The sequence below is a fragment of the Vipera ursinii genome, assembly GCF_947247035.1.
Source record: "Vipera ursinii genome assembly, chromosome: 1".
In the NCBI taxonomy this organism is placed as follows: Eukaryota; Metazoa; Chordata; class Lepidosauria; order Squamata; family Viperidae; genus Vipera; species Vipera ursinii.
This window is the reverse complement of record NC_139512.1, coordinates 194,964,000-194,984,034: the sequence shown is the minus strand read 5'-3', so window position 1 is coordinate 194,984,034 and position 20,035 is coordinate 194,964,000. Positions and strand designations below refer to the sequence as shown.

At 38.5% G+C, this 20,035-nt stretch overlaps 1 protein-coding gene across 8 annotated transcripts in view; it reads right to left on the bottom strand.

The window, feature by feature from the left end:
- EHBP1 (EH domain binding protein 1) overlaps nucleotides 1–20,035 on the bottom strand; it is a 295,160-nt gene that overhangs the window by 96,867 nt on the left and 178,258 nt on the right. For all 8 annotated transcript variants that reach the window (XM_083369525.1, XM_083369529.1, XM_083369527.1 and 5 more), the window contains 4 exons: nucleotides 19,669–19,847; nucleotides 19,028–19,076; nucleotides 10,287–11,156; nucleotides 7,660–7,803 (listed from right to left, as the gene is read on the bottom strand). In XM_083369525.1, coding sequence (XP_083225651.1) covers nucleotides 7,660–7,803; nucleotides 10,287–11,156; nucleotides 19,028–19,076; nucleotides 19,669–19,847 — 1,242 coding nt within the window. The remainder of the gene's footprint in view (nucleotides 1–7,659; nucleotides 7,804–10,286; nucleotides 11,157–19,027; nucleotides 19,077–19,668; nucleotides 19,848–20,035) is intronic.

The window sequence follows — 20,035 nt, the reverse complement described above, 5'->3', positions numbered from 1 at the left end:
AAGTTGTTTAGAAGAATCCTACTTCAAAGAGTTCATTTTTGCCCCAGTTCCTGTCAGAAACCTTAGAGTAGAAAGTCACTGCAATGTGCTGGCACAAAGAATCCCTGCGGCTAAAATCAAACAAAGCCCAATTAAACTAATCATAACGACCCAGTGAACACAAGGAAGCTCACCTGGTATTTCTGGACTTCTTGTGTGAAATTCCCAACTCTACTTAGTACGTGGTACTATAATTACCCTGACCAAAATACTGTGAAATTACTGCTCTGATCTACTAATGGCTGCAAAAATCAAGCCGCTGTGATTTGATTCCAAGGGGCTGTAGCAAGGTGGCGCAATCCTTTCTGACAGAGATGACAACTTCTTAAAAAAAAAATTGAAGGGGGGGGAAAGGAAAATTAATGGGATGTGGGTTACATAGCCAAAGACTCTTCATTAATTACCAATTTAATCACTGCTGGAGGCATGACATTACAAAATCTGGCTGAAAGTTCTAATAGATTATGAAGACCACCTAAGCAGAGTGACCAAGACATGTACAAAACAATTAATACTGTTTCAGCACTATCAAAGAAGCTCAGATTATTTTACATCAAGTGAAGCAAAAGAATTAGTAGCTTCACAGTGCCACCACTAGGAAATGTAAATACAATGGCACACAATTAGTAATGCACATGTGACTTTTTGTTCAAGGCAAAGCACATATCCTTGGGAAAGCCAGAAACATGATAAGGAGAACAAAAGAAACATTTTAAAATGAAATGAATAAAGATTTAAACTCTACTGTCATGCATGCTGAGAAATGCAATGAAACATATGGCTCTGGGATGAAATGAAAACAGCCAGGCATAAACATTTATGGTCATTAGTTGCAGTACAAAAAGAGCATCCCCAGTGCTTAAAAAAAGGAGGGGTTCTTACAAAACGGATCTTTTGGAAACAGAGACCACTTCCTTGCCAGTCTTTAAAGGACAAACAAGACGAAAACATGTAAGTTTTGGATCTAGGTTAGGGAGCTTCTGCATGATCTCATTTAGAAACACACTGCTAAATTGGGTGAGCATTTTTGTTATTCTCAGATGCTAAGCAGAGTTCAAACAACTCAACGTTTTTGATAATAAAACAATTTATGACTGCTGTGACTTAAGTAATGACAGCTTTGCTTATTTTATATAAAACAAGAACAGTCAGTTGTAGAACTAATTACTTCATGTATTTCCAGGACTAATCTTGATTTACATAGAAGTGGTTTAATATTAAACATTTATTTTTATTCTGCATAAGTGCCTCCTTCTGCAATTAGGGCATGTACATATGGGAGATATACAGGCCAAACTGCATGTTTGTAAATTATGTATTTTGCCCTTCCTCATGTTAGTCCCCATAGCACAGTACAAAGAATAAAGATCATCAGACAGCGCAAACATTCAGAATATTAGAAACCTCCTTCGTTCTTCGATTCAATATTAGTGTAAGATCATTTCTCTCAATGAAAATGTATCAATCAGACTATACATATTACTATTTTAATCAAAATCGGAACACTATTTTTAAGTGTTCCTCTGCATAACTTGTTATTTACTCTCACGTAAGACAACGGGGCAGAAAAAAAATGTCATAATCATATTATGGTGAATACTCTTATCTTAAACTACATGTGTCAGCTTTTTAGGGGTCTATTTGGAAGACAAATATGGCTAATAGTGAATAAGTTATGAGCTCTCAGGGATTATCAAATAATGTTCAACCTTTTTATCAATTAGGTGGTGGTAACTGCTTCTTTTGTAATGTAAAGGCAATCTGGGGATCATATTTAAATCTGGTGACAATTATCAGCATGACAGATTAGATTTCCAACCTTAAATCAATATTTTCCAATTACCATCAAAGGGGCAAGGTTGACATAATATAAAATCTCATCCATCAATATGTTTAGAAAGGACACAAAGTCTGTTGTAGGTTTAACTGATAGTGGCCAGCTGTATTTTCTTACTTTTCTCTTTTTTTAGAAAAATTATTGATAATCTAAATCCTAGTAATTTAGGAACTTGGCAGTGCTTTTTAAAAGTTGTTTAAAAAGAGTGAGTTTATTTTTTAGATAAGGAGAAATATCTTCTATAAAATATATTTTGTAACTTCTATAAAAAACTTACAGTAAACTAAAAAGTTTTATTCTGATTTTTGCTTAAATCTAGAAATATCAAAACCACAACTGGCATAAGTTCATTAAGATCTATCACTTGTTTCTGTCTCAAACAATTTTAATGCCTCTTCTAATGAAGCCCAAATGACCTTTATACAATGGAAAATATTGAACTCTTTAAGTCTTTTCTGCTGTAAAATTCATAGTGATAAAATTCATTCCCCTAATATAATTCTATTTTGTTTTATAGTAGTGGTCATGGCTTTGGAGCAAAACTTGAAATGAATAAAAAAACAAGCTTAATATGGAAATATTTCGCTCTAAATGGTGCACTGACACTGAGGAAGCAAGCATCCTTCTTAAATTTCAAAATATAACCACTGCCCCTTCTACATTTATATTTGTTTCACTAAAGGTTTGTGAGAATGTTTCTGGAAGCTTTGGGATTCTGTAGAATGTGAAGAAGCTTTACTAAGTTCTAGGAGAAGACAAGTTTGCTTATACCTTCCAATATGCAATTGCCAAGAATTTGGGCTATGTTCCATAGCAGACATGTCAAACTCACGATGTCACGCAATGTATCGGAACAGTTTTGCCATTGCTGGCAATGGGGTGGGCGCGGCTTCCGGATGACATGTCCAGCCTGCGGGCTGACAGTTTGACACCCCTGTTCCAGAGCATAGTAGAGTGGCTATACTCTGGAACTGTGTGGCTCATTAGCACCTGCAGGCTTCTTTCGGTAAAATGGCGAGAGCAGAGCTGTGCTATAATGTAAATTCTACCTCTTTTGCACATATAAAAAAGCAGGGATGGATAATGTTGAGAAACTTTGATGCTGTTTTCATCATTTTGTGCTTCCTGCTGCCATGGCCTATCATAACAATGCCACAATATCTACAATTAAACTAAACAATATTTTTAAACGGCCAAATTCCATACAATTACCAATTTTTCAAGAAGAATCTAAGATGCCTTAAGCCTCACAAGACTGTTGATTTCTAGGTAATAATGTTTGGGTAGGGTCAGTGTCTAAACCCAATAGGCTAGTATTTCCTCAAAGAAAAATCTTTATCTTAGACATTCCTTGGCTCTAGAAAGGTAAAAAGTACTATTTTATTTTGTATTGATGCTAATATTGCAAAATGATCAAGCAATTGCCACTAAATGTCTACCTCCCTTTGCAAATTGTTGGAATGAAGAATAACACAGCAGCCTTTGACAGGCAGCTTGGGGGGATATTATCAATTAAGAAGACCATCATTCGCTGTATTGGGAAGAAATAATGCAAGGTGATTTATAAATTAAATGTCCCAACAAATTGAGTCCAGATATCGCTTTTCTGTTTTTTGTTACTTATGAAACAATAACCTACATTTACAATATAGTTTAGGTTATTCTTATGAAGAAAATAGGCTATGCTTCGAAAAAAATTGTGCTGTTCAGTTCAGCCTTTCTGGTGTCCCACATCTCCATTTTTCATCTACTCAGAACAGTAATTGTGAGTATGCATGTGGAAGTTCTTCACATCTATTTTTGTCTGAATTTTATCTTTGCACTGGAATTCTAGAATAATAAAATATCACAATAGTTGATAACAATAAAAGCTGACCAGCTTATAACCAAATAAGCTGGCACTTGAAATAAAATTTCTAACAATACCGTAGGACCCACCCAATCGTCTAAGATTTTGTAAAGGACTTGATGCTACAGAGCAGTAGCATGAACAGTATCTGATATAATAGTGGAATGTAGGGAAATTATACAACCATGCACATACCGAAGAAAATTGTTTTGTTCTAATTTGACCAGAAAAAGAAAAGAAACAGGAAGAGATGAAATATGAAAATAAAGCACGTTTCTTTAAACAAGGGGTTTGTCCTTGCAACAGACCCCCTTTCTCCAGACACACAGACACACACACAGACACACACACACACACACACATCTGAGGACAGGTTTTTCTCTAACCCAGCATTAACAGCAGACATATGCAATTCTCACAGCATCAAAGAGTTTTTGCTTTTACAAAGAGGGAAAATAACTTTGACAAGCATGCACCCTTAGTTATGCTAGGTTACCTCTTCACTACTAATATCAGCTATTTTAAGATGTTTTAATTGCCTTTAGCTTATCTCAGACAGGTAAGCAACTCAAATATCATTTCCTGTGATTTTATAAATGCCGATCCAGGCTAATGTGGGAGAACCAAATAGTTGGAATAATTTTGAAACCAATTAGGTATTTCCCATTTTAAATAAAGAAAGGCCGCTGAAATTGTGACAGCAACAGAACAAAGAAGATTTTATTTTTTATAAATCTCTTCAATTACATCATTCCTTGTTAGGTAATCACTCCTTGCAAAACACTGAACTATTATGATGATGATTGCACATGTGTGAAATGTTTAAAGAGATAAGAAGAGCTGAACAGAAAAGGAAATAAGTGGATGACTAAAAATGATTAAATCTAACTTGGCTGAATGGCACAGCCAAAGGAACTGTTCATTTAGTATTTCCTAGAGACTAATCGGACAAAAGCTCTCAAGAATATGCATCCCACACCCTCTCCAGGAGAAATTAAGAAGAACTGAGCTACTGATATGAATGCATTAATTAATTTGAATAAAACGTTCTCATTCACTTACTAAATGCCTTTTAGTTTTAAAGCCTCCAGGTACCTTACAACAATGCCTTTTATATATATATATAAAACACATCATAAAACTAATACATCAGTTCTAACCATTGGCTAAATGTATAGAAACCAAAGGGTAAACAATAAAAGTAACTTATGTAGTAAAAAATAGCATGCATTATAATTCCAGAAAATGGCCAACTAAAGTAAGTACTTAAGCCACTTTTGAAGCTACAAAGTGAACCACTTCTCATTTTTGTAAGGTATTTTACAAGGCGGGAGTTACTCAGAATAAGGTAGTGTCTCTCATAAGACCAGGAATATGGGCTAACAAGGACGACGCATAATCTTAGCAAATAGGCAGATTCATATGGATACTCCTATGTTGGATACAAACATAGATCAAAACAAGGACTTCTGTGCTGTTCATTTAGTGCAGGGGTGTCAAACTCAATTTCATTGAGGGCCGCATCAGCATTGCAGTTGCCCTCAGGGGGCCGGGTGGGTGTGGCCCGGGTGGGTGTGGCCTACTGGGTGGGCGTGGCTAGAGTGCATATGGCCTACTGGGTGGGCGTGGCCAGCTCTACATCGTTCGCATCAAGGGTGCCTATGGGGGCCTGGGCAGGAGTGGGACAGATCTGAGGTCTCTGGCAGGAGGAGGGTCTCTGGGCCAGGGCCAAGGCAGTGGGGGCCGTTCCCACACTGATTCCAGGATGGCTTTGCGGGCCACATGAAACCACTTCGTGGGCCGGATCTGGCCCCCGGGCCTTGTGTTTGACATGTCTGATTTAGTGCCATTTAGCACAAAATTCATTTCCCATGTTCTGAATTAAAGACAGACTATCCCAAGTGAAGAAGTTTCTTGAAGTAGTCTGTCTTTAGGCAGGACTATACGAATCAATCAAAGTTGTTCAAAGGCGCTTCTTACTCTTCCTCCTTCCTATTCTCCCACAGAATTCTAAGTGCCTCTGTGGTCACTTGGTCATTTTTTTTCTCACTAAATGGTCCTGCTCTTTTCCACCCTCACCCTAACACACACACACAAAGAAAAAGGCAGATACCAACTCTGAAACATGTATTCTGTAATTTCTTTTCATGAAATAGCAAATGAGCATGAATGAAAAGAAATAAATGGGAAATTAATTTTTCACTGTAAGGTAAATTGGAATAAATGTATCCAGAGCGTACTAGAAAAAAATATTATTCTTAAATAATCTTAATGATAGAACTCCTCTTCTCCTCCTTAGTTACTAATGGAACATGAATAAATAGATTACAGCACTATGAACAAAATTAGAAAATATGTATTCCCTCCCAAGAAACATGGTTTATGGCAAAGGTGGGTGGGGGCACAATTAAGGAACACAGAGAATGTATAATATGTGTGTGTGTGTGTGTGCACGCGTGTGCATGTGTGCGATAAAGAGTACTGCAGAAAGACGGTCCATTGTGAAGGTTAATAACTAAATGATAAAGACTGAATGTCATAAGAGTTATATCCAACACTGACTATATTAGGACATTATTCTGCAAGTGTTTTGGACTCCAGAAATACTTCATTGTATGTATATAAAGTCTTGATTGTTAAAGGGAACAAAACAATAATATAAACTATCCCAGACATGTCAAACACAAGGCCCGGGGGCCGGATCTGGCCCGCGAAGTGGTTTCATGTGGCCCACGAAGCCATCCTGGAAACACTGAGGGAACGGCCCTCACTGCCTTGGCCCTGGCCCAGAGACCCTCCTTCTGCCAGAGACCCTCAGATCTGTCCCACTCCTGCCCAGGCCCCCATAAGCACCCTTGATGCGAACTATGTAGAGCTGGCCACGCCCACCCAGTAGGCCATATGCACTCTAGCCATGCCCACCCAGTAGGCCATGCCCACCCTGGCCACACCCACCTGGCCCCCTGAGGGCAACCACAATGCTGATGTGGCCCTCAATGAAATTGAGTTTGACACCCCTGAACTATTCTAACCATCTGCCATCCTAACAGAATTAACAAACGGTAGATGCTCCTAAATTATGGCTCAGTTGCATGGAAGAGAAATTATTTTTCATAGATAAAAATTATTAGTATGAAGCCAGTAATTAAAAAGCTCCTAACAGTTTATATCCAGATAAATGCTAGTCAAGTCAAGGCAAGATGAGACAGGTAGGATTGGGGCAAGGCGATTTATCCCAGCAAACACAATTCAATCGTTTTTTGAAAGAAGATTTTGGCCAAACGGTGGTCATTAGCAAAATAAGTGCTGCAGCACTTGAATAATTTCACATGTGCAAGTGTTAAGAATTGCAAAATTACAGCACATGAAATGACACAATAGACAATCTCTGCTTTGGGAAGGATTGCATAAAAATTTAATTAGCTTTCTTCTCCAGAGATTAGAAACCTCTTCAGGTCACCACTGAGGTTACTGGTGGAGCAATAGGCAACTGCACCTGCCTCCCCATTGGATCTAGGTTTGCTTAGCCATCAGAATAATTCATTCTAATGATAAAAGGAGGGTCACTGGGACAAACAGTATTGGGTGAAATGCTGCAGCATGACAGATAACTTTGCCTTTCATCTGTCCAGTATCTTAAATCGGCTGGCACTCAAAGAGCACAGCTTTCAACGGACTTGCGATCTTTCCTTAGCCTTAGTTAGTAGGGAAATAAATCGGCTCTTGGTAGGAGAAAGACAATGCTCAGCACTCGTAGGATAGATAAATAATTCTCTGCTGTCTTCTCCATATTTTGCTGTCCTGGTGTGTTACACCAGCAACAGTATTGCTGTACGCTAACCAAAAACACATCCCCCTATCCAGACACACAGGTAAAAGCAAATACTGTATAAAAGCAAATTCTGTATAAGTCACAATAATGAACATTTCTTACATCAGTCAGTTGCTTAGAGCGGCCTGGGACGACTGAACTGGAGAACTGTCTGTTTCCTGCCTTTAAAGCAGCATCTTTTCTTGCTTGTTCCAGCAGGACTCTTGCCCGTTCTTTTAACTCTTCTTGTCTTGATAACATTCGTTGCTTCAAAATACATAAAAGGGAAATATGTCACACTGAAAGACAACAAAGCCCCAAATTAGCCTACCTACCCCATGGTACTGTACTGCTCTGCTAAGAAAAGCAGAGGTATTCCAGGCAACTTTCCAAGAGAAATAGAAGATAGAAAACCAAGGAGCAGTAAGAAAGGTTGCTTGCTTGTGGCTTAAAATCCATTTTAACCTAGAGGGCCATAACAAGTTTCTACAGCATCCAGAGCAGTGCATTCCAAAAGTTAACAAGGCCAGGATTCCAATTTTTTTTAAGAGGAGAACTATATTTTACTCTAGTAGGGTGAAATGAAGCTATAACTTTTATTTCCCCCCCCCCTTAACTACCACCATCCAGCCCTCAAACAGCAATTTTCTGGGACTTATCCATTGAAGGAGGATTCTAGGTATGCTGGTGAGCTGCAGACAGCTTCCTGGCTTCCCTATCTAATATAGGACACATTACAAAGCTCCGATAATTGAAAACCACTGCAATTGTGAAGAGGCTGGGCCAAGCAAAGAGCAACAGAGGTTACCCCTTCCTGTTTGGCCTATATCAGAAATAACCGAGCTGTAAGTTAGCAGAAATTCCACAGGGCAACAATATTCCCCAAAAGAAGTCCAAGCATTTGTAGCCTTCTTGTGCTGCGTTGGACTGGTTCTGCCTCTCTTGCTCATTAGTTCAGGTTTGTGCCAGATTGTCAACTGCTTTGCTTCAAGCAAAAGAGAGTCTGGGCCAGCTGCAAGAATAGGTGTGTATGGAATGGTTGCTACAAAATATGTTAGGGAGTCATGTCAATGTTGAGGGAAAAGATCTCCCGTCTTCCCCTCTTTATGACTTATTAAAACCAAGGAAGTTACCAGAAAAGTCTTCTAAGGTTTTGTGATATAACATTATTGGATGTACACATTAAAGATTTGGGGTGAGAGCAAGAAGCATCCTCCAACGTTCTATAGCAATTCTAATTTTGGTAATGGTTTTGGTAATGGGTTTCAAGGCCCTACATGGCATGGGTCCGGAGTACCTCGGGGATCACCTGCTGCCGGCATCAACTTCCCTCCGCCCTGTGCGTTCCCACAGAGAGGGCCTCCTCAGGGTGCCACCAGTCAGAGAATGTCGTCTGGTGGCCCCCAGGGGGAGGTCCTTCTCTGTGGGCGCCCCGGACTTATGGAATCAGTTGCCGGTTGAGCTCCGGACAGCGCCTGACCTTTGCTCCTTCCGACGCGATCTGAAGACCTATTTATTTGAACAAGCCGGCCTGGCCTGATGGGGGATGTGTTGGGGTTTTTATTGCGGTTTTTATACTATTATTTATTGTTTTAGCTCGGGCTTACCGTATATTTAATTCTCTTTTAACTTTTGTACTTTGTATTTTATATGTGCTCTGTTCACCGCCCTGAGTCGGGAGAAGGGCGGTATACAAATATAATAAACTTAAACTTAAACTTAATTCTCCTAAGCATTTCTTTTTTTACATGCAATCCTATCTTTGAAACATGGGATGGAATTGGATGACAAGAGAGAAATCAGCTTGCTGTGCACAGCAGAACTATAATGATTGCAGACTGTTACATAGTCAGTTTGGGAGGATTTGTTCCTGTCAGTTGTTTAAAAAGTCGGTTTGACAAAATTCAACAGTCAGACAGGAGAAGAGACTTGAGGGAAAAACAGAGCCAAGGGCATGCAGATTTCAGGAAAGGAGAGCGATCCCAATCAACCAACCTTGATGTCAAGCTCCCCAAGAAATAAAAGAGGGTGGCTTCCCTTCCTAGTTGGGGATGGTGCTCTGGCTAGCATTCAGGGAAAGAACTGTAGACTGTTCCCTCATTGTGTATCTCTACTTTCTGAGGCAGTTTCATTGGGTTTCTTGAATAAAAGGCAATCAGAATTGGGGGCCAGATATGAGGCTTCCATTTGTTGGGAGAATGGAAGAAGAGCCACATTCAGTTTGCAGTCCTCTTTATGTTTTCACAGTATTAAAATTCCATATCACCTCACTAAACCCTTTTCCTAGAAAATCTGCTTAGGTCACTATGATTGTCGGAACCAGTTGTTGCCTTACCTAGTCAAATCTTTGCTGAAGCCCCATTTGTATTTGAGATGGCAAATAGCAATCCCCCACGCCAATCTGATACTTAACAGGGCAGACAGGAATATCAATAATGGGTTTTTTTTTAAAAAAATAGTATAATGAGTATTTCCATTCCCACTGGACTAAGACAACTCTAGGTGAGATCCAGATTCATCAACTGTGGAAAAAATGCTGTCTTCATGGAAGAATTTTGACCCAGGAGAGGAATCTCACTAGTAGATCTTTTTTAGATCGCTCCTGTAAGTAATATCTTTATCTGTTGCTGAAAATGGCCCCTTAGCCTCCCCTAGCATAATTCTGACGAAACAAAATGTTACTGAAATTGATTGCAAGAGAAATTGTAATGGAAGTTATAATATTGTGAAAATAGTTTCTGATTCCTTACCTGTGCAGTTTTTCCAGGCAGATCCTTTGGATGTATCACTGTTTTGGCCTCAAACTCTAGCTTAGTCTCCAGTTGCATATCTAATTTATTAATATCCATATCCCTATTGTTGGGATATCCAGATTTATTTCCCATTTCCAAATTTGTTTTTTCAACTTGTAACTCAGAATCCAATTTCCTACTGTCTTTAAGGCTGAGGTGCTCCTGTTTTGCAGGTTCTGAGAAACAAATGGCAGTGTCAGAGTTCTGATGTCCTTTTTTGTCAATATCCTCATCTATAGTTGTGGGAAGTGCATCCCTTTTTAGATCGCTGATCTGCACGAGGTCACTCAGGTCTAGAGTATCTGCTTTGAGAAGCTTTTTCCTTCCCAACAAGGGCTGTGTTTGTGCTGCACTGTTTTTTTCAGGTTCTGCTATTCCCGAAACCCTTCCCTCTTGCTTTTGTGGTTGCTGTGCATCACCTATAGTCCTGTGAGGAGAGGTCAAATTTTGTGACTCGTGACTTGTGTCTTCAAGTTCTCTGTCTCTTTCTGACTCTAGAACTCTGCTGTCGTTTACAAATACTGGGTCTTTCTGGAAAACAAAGGCTGCCTGCTGCAGTTCTGGCTCTCGTTTTAAGTCACTTAGTTCTGCATAGAATTTTTCCTGGTCAACAGAGCTGTTTGTGTCTGTTTCATAGTTACCGACTTTATATGTACTTTTGCTACTGTTTTCTTCAATCTGAACTACATTTAGCTCCAGTCCACTGAAATGTGCCCGTATTTGATACAGATAGGTCATAACAGTCAGCTTGTCAGGAATGGCCAACAAAACCATGTCAGAAGGTTCCAGGAGCCGGGATATTCCCAAGCCAGCAAATCCATCGTACGCCTTAAAAAAAGAAGCAAAAACAGAGTTAGTCTTTTTGATAAATAAAACTCCTGGAATGTATGATAATTGTCAGGAGATGCATAGGATTCTGAAAGAGTTTTCTTGGATTTCGCCATTTAATTGCTTTAAATGAGACATGGACAAGAAACTGCTGCCGTTAAAAGTCTCATGATGCAATCAGTAAAATGGCTTGTTTAAGATAGAGCACAATCCTAAAAACAAATCAAGTACTGATTAAAAAATATAGAAATTTCAAAGTACGCATGTAAATAGACTAAAATCAGAAGCACTTGTTTAAAATGAGTCTTTCAGTCAGAAGAGTTCAACTTGCATTTCTCCTCTCTTTAATGTTGCTGTCAGGTCTAGCAGGAGGGATCAGCACACTTGAACTGTTAGTTATGACCCAAGCCTTTTGGAGGTTCACTGACTGATCCTGCCACTGACCCTAAATACCACCTATAGCTATCTGGGTCCAACACTCCTAACAATGAAAGCCATATTTTAAATTTCCATGCCATGTCGCTGGGATCTTGACAATACTTTACAGGTATTGTAGGAGAATCAAAATGCCAGACACCAAAAGCACTGCCTGAACTTTAAGGCAACTTGAGGCAAGGCTACCTTCTAAGTGCTCAAACAGGATGATTCAATATGGGTTTGAGTTTGAACAAGAAGGAATTGCCATCTTTTTGACACACTTGACTCTCTTATAAAACTACTTTACATGGTTAGTAAATGAGATGGTATCATTTTAATGATTCTACTATTTTTAACTGTTGGAAAATGTTTATTGATTGATTGCCTGGGGAAAAAGGTGTCTTCACATGAAGAATGTAGCAAAGGTTTTAACCATTCTCCCTAGCATCAAATGTTCTATATTCAGGAGCATTTTTTGTGTAGAGGATAATACACTTCTTTGTATTCTCACCTGAAATAAAAAATTGCATGCTCCAATCTGTGAGAATGCAGCTAAGAACTGAGGTGACCTGGAGCAATCACAAAACAAAGATGATGTTCATTCCATTTGGGCTATATGCTCAGTAACCTTTAAAATTTTGATTTTAACCAGACTTTCAGAATATTACACTGACATTATGCTTGTAATGTATTATTGCTCTTGGAATTCCTTTTATTTCTATATCCTGATATTGCTCATATACCTTGTGCATTGTGAGCCAATTTGGATATTTTCCATTATGGAAGACTGGTATATATAAATTAAATTCTAATTTCTCTCTCTCTCTCTCTCTCTCTCTCTCTCTCTCTCTCTCTCTCTCTCTCTCTCTCTCTCTCTCTCTCTCTGTGTGTGTGTGTGTGTGTGTGTGCATGAGAGAGAAAGTGATGCATAGAATAGAGTAATCAAGATATAAAATGCAGGATGACCCAGTGTGGATAGGGACAAGAGTAGGCTCTATTCTTGATATCTTAAGAGGCAGAGAAAAAGCATTTAACCTTCTCGGATAGAATAATGTAAGATGGCACAATCCACCCTAATGCACACATCCATTAAAACAGTCTTGCAATATATAGGTGTAACTTCACTCGTAATGCTATAAGTATTGGAGGTTAGTTCCAATGATGTTTTTCTACTGATGTAATAGAATTTCTCAGCAGACCAGAACCCCTTACCCATGTGGACCAATGCAGCAAATGCAAAAGGTGCACAGTCAGGTACAGGGATAAAAAAATAAAATCCAATAATGAGAAGATGCTGCTTGCTGTAATCTTTTGCTAGAAATTATTATTACAGAAAATTTTAAAATAGATGTTGTTCTATCCAGCAGAGTTTAGAGTGATACAAAGCCCCAGCAACTAAAGAAATAGCCTGTAGCTGGAGAAAAGGAAAAAAAAACCACGGACATGCAGACTGGTTTTTAAACTAAGAAACTAAGATAACAAAGATAGAAAGAAACCTGATACTAATCCATTGTGGGATTTATGCTAGCTGACCAGCCTTCTATTAGCCATGAAATTGCTGTCATTTAGCTTGGATTGGTTAATTGTATAACAGAAAACAACAGCTCATCTGTGCTGTGTAAAACCGTCTGCCCATCCATCCATCCATCCATTCATCTTCCTCCCTATTTTTCCTTTGTAGAATAGGCACTGATTAATTCATGTCTATCAAACTGCTACGGAGCTTTAAGCTAAAAACGAGACCAACTCTACTACTCCTATTCCATTAAAGAATGTACTTGCATCAAGTTTTTCTAGTTTTGGAGAATCACAGCTGTTTCTCAATTTACAGGTAATTATTACTAACCAAGACAAAGTTGGGGAAAGTATTGTGTTTCAAGAAAGGTTTTACCAAAGGGACTGTGGGCATAACTTCAGCTTTATTGGCACTTCTGTGAAAAACGGCACAAATTTTTATATTTACAAAATGTCTTTCTAATAATTAAAAGAAAACTATATGAAAATCCAGTCTGTCTTTGAGAAACAGGGAAAACACAGATTGTTTTGAATAATTAACATACAATGCAACTTATGTCTGAGAATTCTGAATTTAGTTTGCAACCCTGACATTATTATTGAACATTCTCTCCTTAATGACTATGTTCTCAGTCTGGAAGAGGTGCTGTGTTGGAAATTAAACTAATTTTATTAATCTGCTACAGTTTTTATATTGGATCGGTTGTTTTCCTGCAAAAATGAGAACTGTCTAACTCCAGTGTACAATGTTTCTACGCCATTCAAGTTAGATTGCAGCATTGTATTGCATTGGGTATTGTTCTAAAAACCTTAACATAAATTATAACTGCTTCAAAATGAATCAGCCAGACAGCAGAAATAGCCAGCTGCTATATTAGGTGATGAAAGAGTTTCATCCTCTACTGGCAGAGCTATCAAATCTAGAATGGAAAAATATGGATGCTCGCCAGATGGCAGCAGAGTGCCACAGATTTCTGGGAAAAGATAGATTAGAAAAACCTGAATTTGAAGCAAAATTTTAAATCCTACCTAAGTTAAAATTCAAGATTCCACAAACCTCCAAATATTCTGATTTTAAAAAATACCCTCATGTGATGAAAAATAAAATGTACCGTATCTTTATCTGTTTATTTACTTTGGCTTAGCACATAGTTTCTAGTTATTCATTAAATTATTTTTGATGCTATGAGACCTTGAAGAAAATGCCAGATACATTCTGCAGACAAACAAATAAATGGTGCATATTAATTGTTATTGACAGGTGGTGATAGATAAATGACAGATATCAATTGAAATCAATGAAAACACCAGAACTACTCTAATAATCTGTCTAAACATGTTGACATGTTGGTCAAAGTCTGACATAACAATAAATATGTTTTTTGCCTCCTTTTTTATTAATGTTTTTACAGATAAGCCTAGAAATTGATTCTATTACTTTCAATAACAGTTTTACTGAAAAAAGTAAATTCATGACTGTAGCTTTACATTATAGAAATGTCTTAGGAGATAACACGATTGTGTGGGATAATATTGGATTTATATATATATGTGTTAGAAAGAAAAGAATCGAGCACCAGGATAGAAAAACAAACAAACTGTTTAATATGCAAAACACTTAGTTTTCGTCGGCCAAACTGCCAACGTCGTCAGAGCAAGAATAGGAGATCCGGGAGTTTGCCTATATAGCCGGCTGCTTTTGCACCCTGCTCATTGAGCGGGTCACCGGTCTATTGACTTCAAACGCCCTCCAAATCAGGATCTAATACAGGGCATGTCCCAAAGTCTGACACATTGAAGATTCATCCTTCCTGGGGATCGCTGTTGTTCTGCCTGTAGCAGCGTTGTTCAGGTTCTGCAAAGAGCAGGCTCGTTGTGCCCGTCGTAAGTCATAGCATCGTTCCTCCCATCCCCTAAGCGTCTGGTAAGCAGGTAAAAGGTCTATATGAGGGTTAATGGAGTTTTTGTCAGATAGCCATGCCTCCTTGAGCAACCGGCCACCCTTGGTGTTATCCCGGGCTATGGCCTCAGCATTGTCAAATTATGGATGAGCCAAACTCAGTCTATCCGGACATCCGTTTCACTGCTGATGAGGAAGCCAATGGCTCTCTTGCCTTTTTGGATGTACTAGTCAGTCGTCAATCCAATGGCACTCTCCATAATAATAATAAACCTTTATTGTCAAAGTACAACATGTGTACATTGAGATTAGCTGAGCCTCCCCCCGTGCTCTCTCTCCCCAACACACAGTGACAACAAACCCTCCATCCTACCACACCATGTGAACCAACTACACCACACACCGGCCTCCCAAGTCAATTATGTCCCATTTAAAAGCCTAACAGCCCACGGATAAAAGCTATTTTTCAGCCTGTTGGTACGGCTGGCTATATTCCTATATCTCCTACCGGATGGTAGGAGAGTAAAGAGATACCGTCCAGGGTGTGAGTCATCCCTGAGAATCTTCCTCACTCTTCCAAGGCAACGAGCCCTGGCGATGTCATCCAGTGATGTCAGGGAACAGCCCACAATGTCTTGTTCTGTGCTCACTACCCTCTGTAATACTTTCCTGTCCGCAGCTGTCAGACCAGCATACCAAACCACAATACCATACGAGAGGACGCTCTCTATAGTAGACGGGTAAAAGAGGGTCATTAGCCATTGTTCTACCCTGTTCTTCCGCAAGACCCTAAGAAAGTGAAGCCTCTGTTGGGCCTTTCTAGCCACCTGGGTTGTGTTAACTTTCCAGGTCAGACTTCACAGAGGTAGACTCCCAGAAATTTAAAGGAGGAAACTCTCTCTACACAGTCCTCCCCAATGTAAAGTGGGGCAGGTTCCTCCTTTTTTCTCCGGAAGCCTAACACCATCTCTTTCGTCTTGCCAATGTTTAGGTGCAAGTTGTTGTTACTACACCATATGGATAATTTTTGTATCTCTGCCCTATATACTGTCTCATCCCCACCTGTAATAAGACCCACCACAGTTGTATCATATGACCGTTTACCGCAAGCCAACCCACACGGACAGAACCCTGCATTTTAGGAGTAACCATCCCGTGGCACACAAAATCAGTTGCATTCGGACATTGTTTGGACAGGTTGGCTCGCACTGCTATACAGTTAGGGCCAAAGTCGAGGAGAGGAAATATCTATAGCGTATAGGCAGGCTTAACGGCTACCCTGCTGAGTTTGTTAGGAGATACAGCAGGACACACGAATCTCGAAGTAGCCGATCAGATAACATATCAGCAATGCTGACCACATGGACAACACTCCTGAATATTAATGGAATGTCTGAAGCTACTGTGTGGTTGTTAGCCCCTTACAATATCAATGTTGCCCATAGATCGGACCAAACCCTGCGTGCCAGGTTAATGCATCTTGAAGAGCCACTCCCCAACAAAAAAATAACACCAGAATAACACCTTGGATAACACCAAGGGCGGCTGGTTGCTCAAGGAGGCATGACTATCTGACGAAAACTTCATTAACTGTCATATAGACCTTTTACCTGCTTACCAGATGTGCCCTGTGTCAGACTTTGGGACATCCCCTATATTAGATCCTGATTTGGAGGGCATAGCCACAACAATAATCCCCAGGAAGGATGAATCCACAACATGCCTGGCTTTAGGTCTTGAGACTGAGGCTCAGGGTCGACCAAAGAAGAGGGGGAGAGGTACAAAACAACTGCGGCTGGGTAATCAGCTCCCTGATGTGTATACGCTCACCAGGGGAGTGACCATAAATAAAAAAAAACAACTTCTGATCCTGCAAGCACGCAAAGAAATGTGGGACATTTAGAAACGCTATGGCGTTTGAAGTCAATAGACCGGTGACCCGCTCAATGAGCAGGGTGCAAAAGCAGCCGGCTATATAGGCAAACTCCCGGATCTCCTATTCTTGCTCTGATGACATTGGCAGTTTGGCCGACAAAAGCTAAGTGCTTTGCATATTAAACAGTTTGTTTATTTTTCTATCCTGGTGCTCGATGTACACACCCAGGATTCACATTTTTAGTCTTATTAAGGAGATACACACACACACACACACACACACACACACACACACACACACACAGAGAGAGACAGAGAGAGAAAGAGAACGACTAATATCAAAAGTTATTTAATTCATAAAACATATAATTAAAAAAGTCTCTGCCAATGTTGTTTTGCTATTGACGTTGATGTTTTGCTGAACTAAATGCTTGCAGCTGAAGTCAGAACCCATCAAATTACTTCTTTTTCCTTATGTCAATTTATGGGGCAAAACATATAGGATATTTTTTTTAAAAAAATCACTTATTATTTTAATTGGTTAGGTGGAATCATTAACAATAGAAAATACAATCATAATATAAATTCTATATATTATTGGCAATTTTTCCCAGGGTTGTGTTCATTCCCATCAAGGACACACAGGTTATCAGACAGAACTCTGTGAGACTAGGAAATAAATCTGCAGGAAGCTCACTCTGTAGGGCTGTCAAGCAAAGGGTTGCAAAGTGATGAAAGAAAATATATATGAACAGATGCACACAGCATAGCAAAAACAATTGCTTCTTTAATAAAGACCAATGCTGCTTTTGAAAAGCTGGCTGAGGGTTGCAGTATTAATTTCATTTTTTCCTAATCACAATTTTTTATAAATGAAAGTTGATTTGTTGATTTCACAATATTTGTTCAAAAGCAAACTACTAGACGCTTTAAATATAATTTTGAAAACGATATAGCCTTCTAGTTCTAGGTTCTAGTTCAACCTTATGTTTTTTTTAAAAAAAGACGGCATATATGTTATTGCAACTGCAGTTAATGACTTATTTTCAGGAAAATGATTTTTATAATGGAGAAGACATATGCAATCCATACATAGGGTAGCATAAGGAATACATCATTTGTCACATAGGTTTCCTATATTTCTCAATTTGCTCACTGCAGGAAGAAGGGGGAAGCGAAACAGCTAGTTTTCCTTCTGAAACTTGAATGTTGTGTGCTAAATCTTTAAAAAAATGATCAGTTAAAAAAGTAGAAAATCACACTATCTAATAAAAATTCAGTGAATAAAAGAAACCAAATTGATTTGCTGTTAGTTTTGTTGTAGTCTAATCAAGTGGAAAATGAGCAATTTTTAAATGATTCCCTCTAGGCCAATGCTCTGGAATCGTATGGAAATTAAAATATGAAATTTCTACAATGAGTGTCTTGAGTAGTAAAAGCAGCATTAAGTACCAACCTGTCTTTCTGTGATTCTTAGATTGAGTCTCAAACCACTGAACTAATTTCCTTTGAATCAAAAGGGTATTAAATTACCTAATATTACTGAGGATTATAAACTTGGACCCAGAATACTATCAGACAATATTTCATTAATATTTTTGCCTTACAAAAATCTTGTTTCCAACAATAAAAAAATTGTTCCATATTCTGCATATTATAAAAATGCAATGCACCTTACTGCTTAGTTTAATTGACTGTGGTGGATAAAAGCCCATGTGAAGTTTTATCTCTACTTCTCCTTCTTTCTTAAATAAAAGCTAAAGTCAAAACAGAGGTTATTATAACCACACCAGTAAAGTCTTTCATATTAAAGCAAAGGCCGAGAAAGCCTTGAGTCAAGATAATTACTGAACAATGATATTTTTATTTATAATTAAATTATTAAGGAAAATAGGATGATAAAAATACCTACTGCTCTCTCGTACTTTCTCTCCTTTGCTCCCTCTATTAATTAGGGACTACAAAGATGGCCTACAAATTCCAACCAGCATTTGTCATGAATGTTACAAATCATGACAAACCAGACTTAATGTGTTCAAGAGGTATGGTCTGGGAGGTTTAATTGTGACCTTTTAAAACAAAGTCACTCCAAAATGAATAAAAATCTGCCATGATCCAGAATTGAAGCTATATCAGTTATCTCTTTCCCTCTGTCGATTCTTACCTTTTTGTTGTTCTCCTTAATGTCTTGAGGATTCAGGGACTTGTAGTCACTGAGGGGGGAAATAGCACAGTGGGTATGTAAAATACTTTTATGGAAAAAAAGTATCCATTTTTAAAATAAACCACAATTTACAGCAAATTATAATTTAACATAAAACACCAGTGTACAGTAACTACCAATTTCACAGCAATCAGGAAAGCTAATAGTGTAGAAAATTAAAAGAATAAATACATAAATATAAATAAATGTAAAGATTGTCTGTTTCATTGCCTGAAGTTTTCTATGTCAAAAGAGAAGTTAATTTACGCAGGGATTTCAGGCTAGGTATGACAACCAAATTTGCCATCAGGTCATTTTTTGATGGCACATGAGAGCTACAGGATGATTGTCCCATCTCATTTAAACAGTAACCTAATTTTCCTAAAAATCTTGACGTCAGTTGCTTTCCTGTGATTAAAAAGAAAAAAAGGAATGCATACAAAAACGAGGAATCAGCATATGGTTTTAGAACAAAGCCTAAGAAATGCCACAATATAAAGTTATTTACCCATTTCTGACCCACTCCACAAGATGGCACTTCAGAAACTGAAAATAAACAAAAGTAAGAAATGGGAGTTTAAATGTAAAATGTTCCTACTTACATTAAGTCAGGTCTAAAGTGATGTAATATTGCACAAAAGGATAAACCATTTCTCCAAGATGTAGTGAAATTGGTGATTTTTACTCCTCGGTAGTTTTTTGTAACTTCTTTACACCAAACAAGCAATGACTGACTAGCATTTGGCTTTCTCCCCAAAACAGGACTTGGTAATGGGCTTGGCTGGAAAAAAAATCAGAGAAAATGGGAAACGCATTAAAGAATTAAATGGGAGATGAGAATTAACATTAATTGATCTAACTGGATGATCTGCATCCTTTGATGTCAGTTAAGGTCCTTCACAGCTGTCAGTTTACAATCAGGGTAACTTGGAAAAAGACAGAAATTCAAGTCATTATCTAGAGACTTAG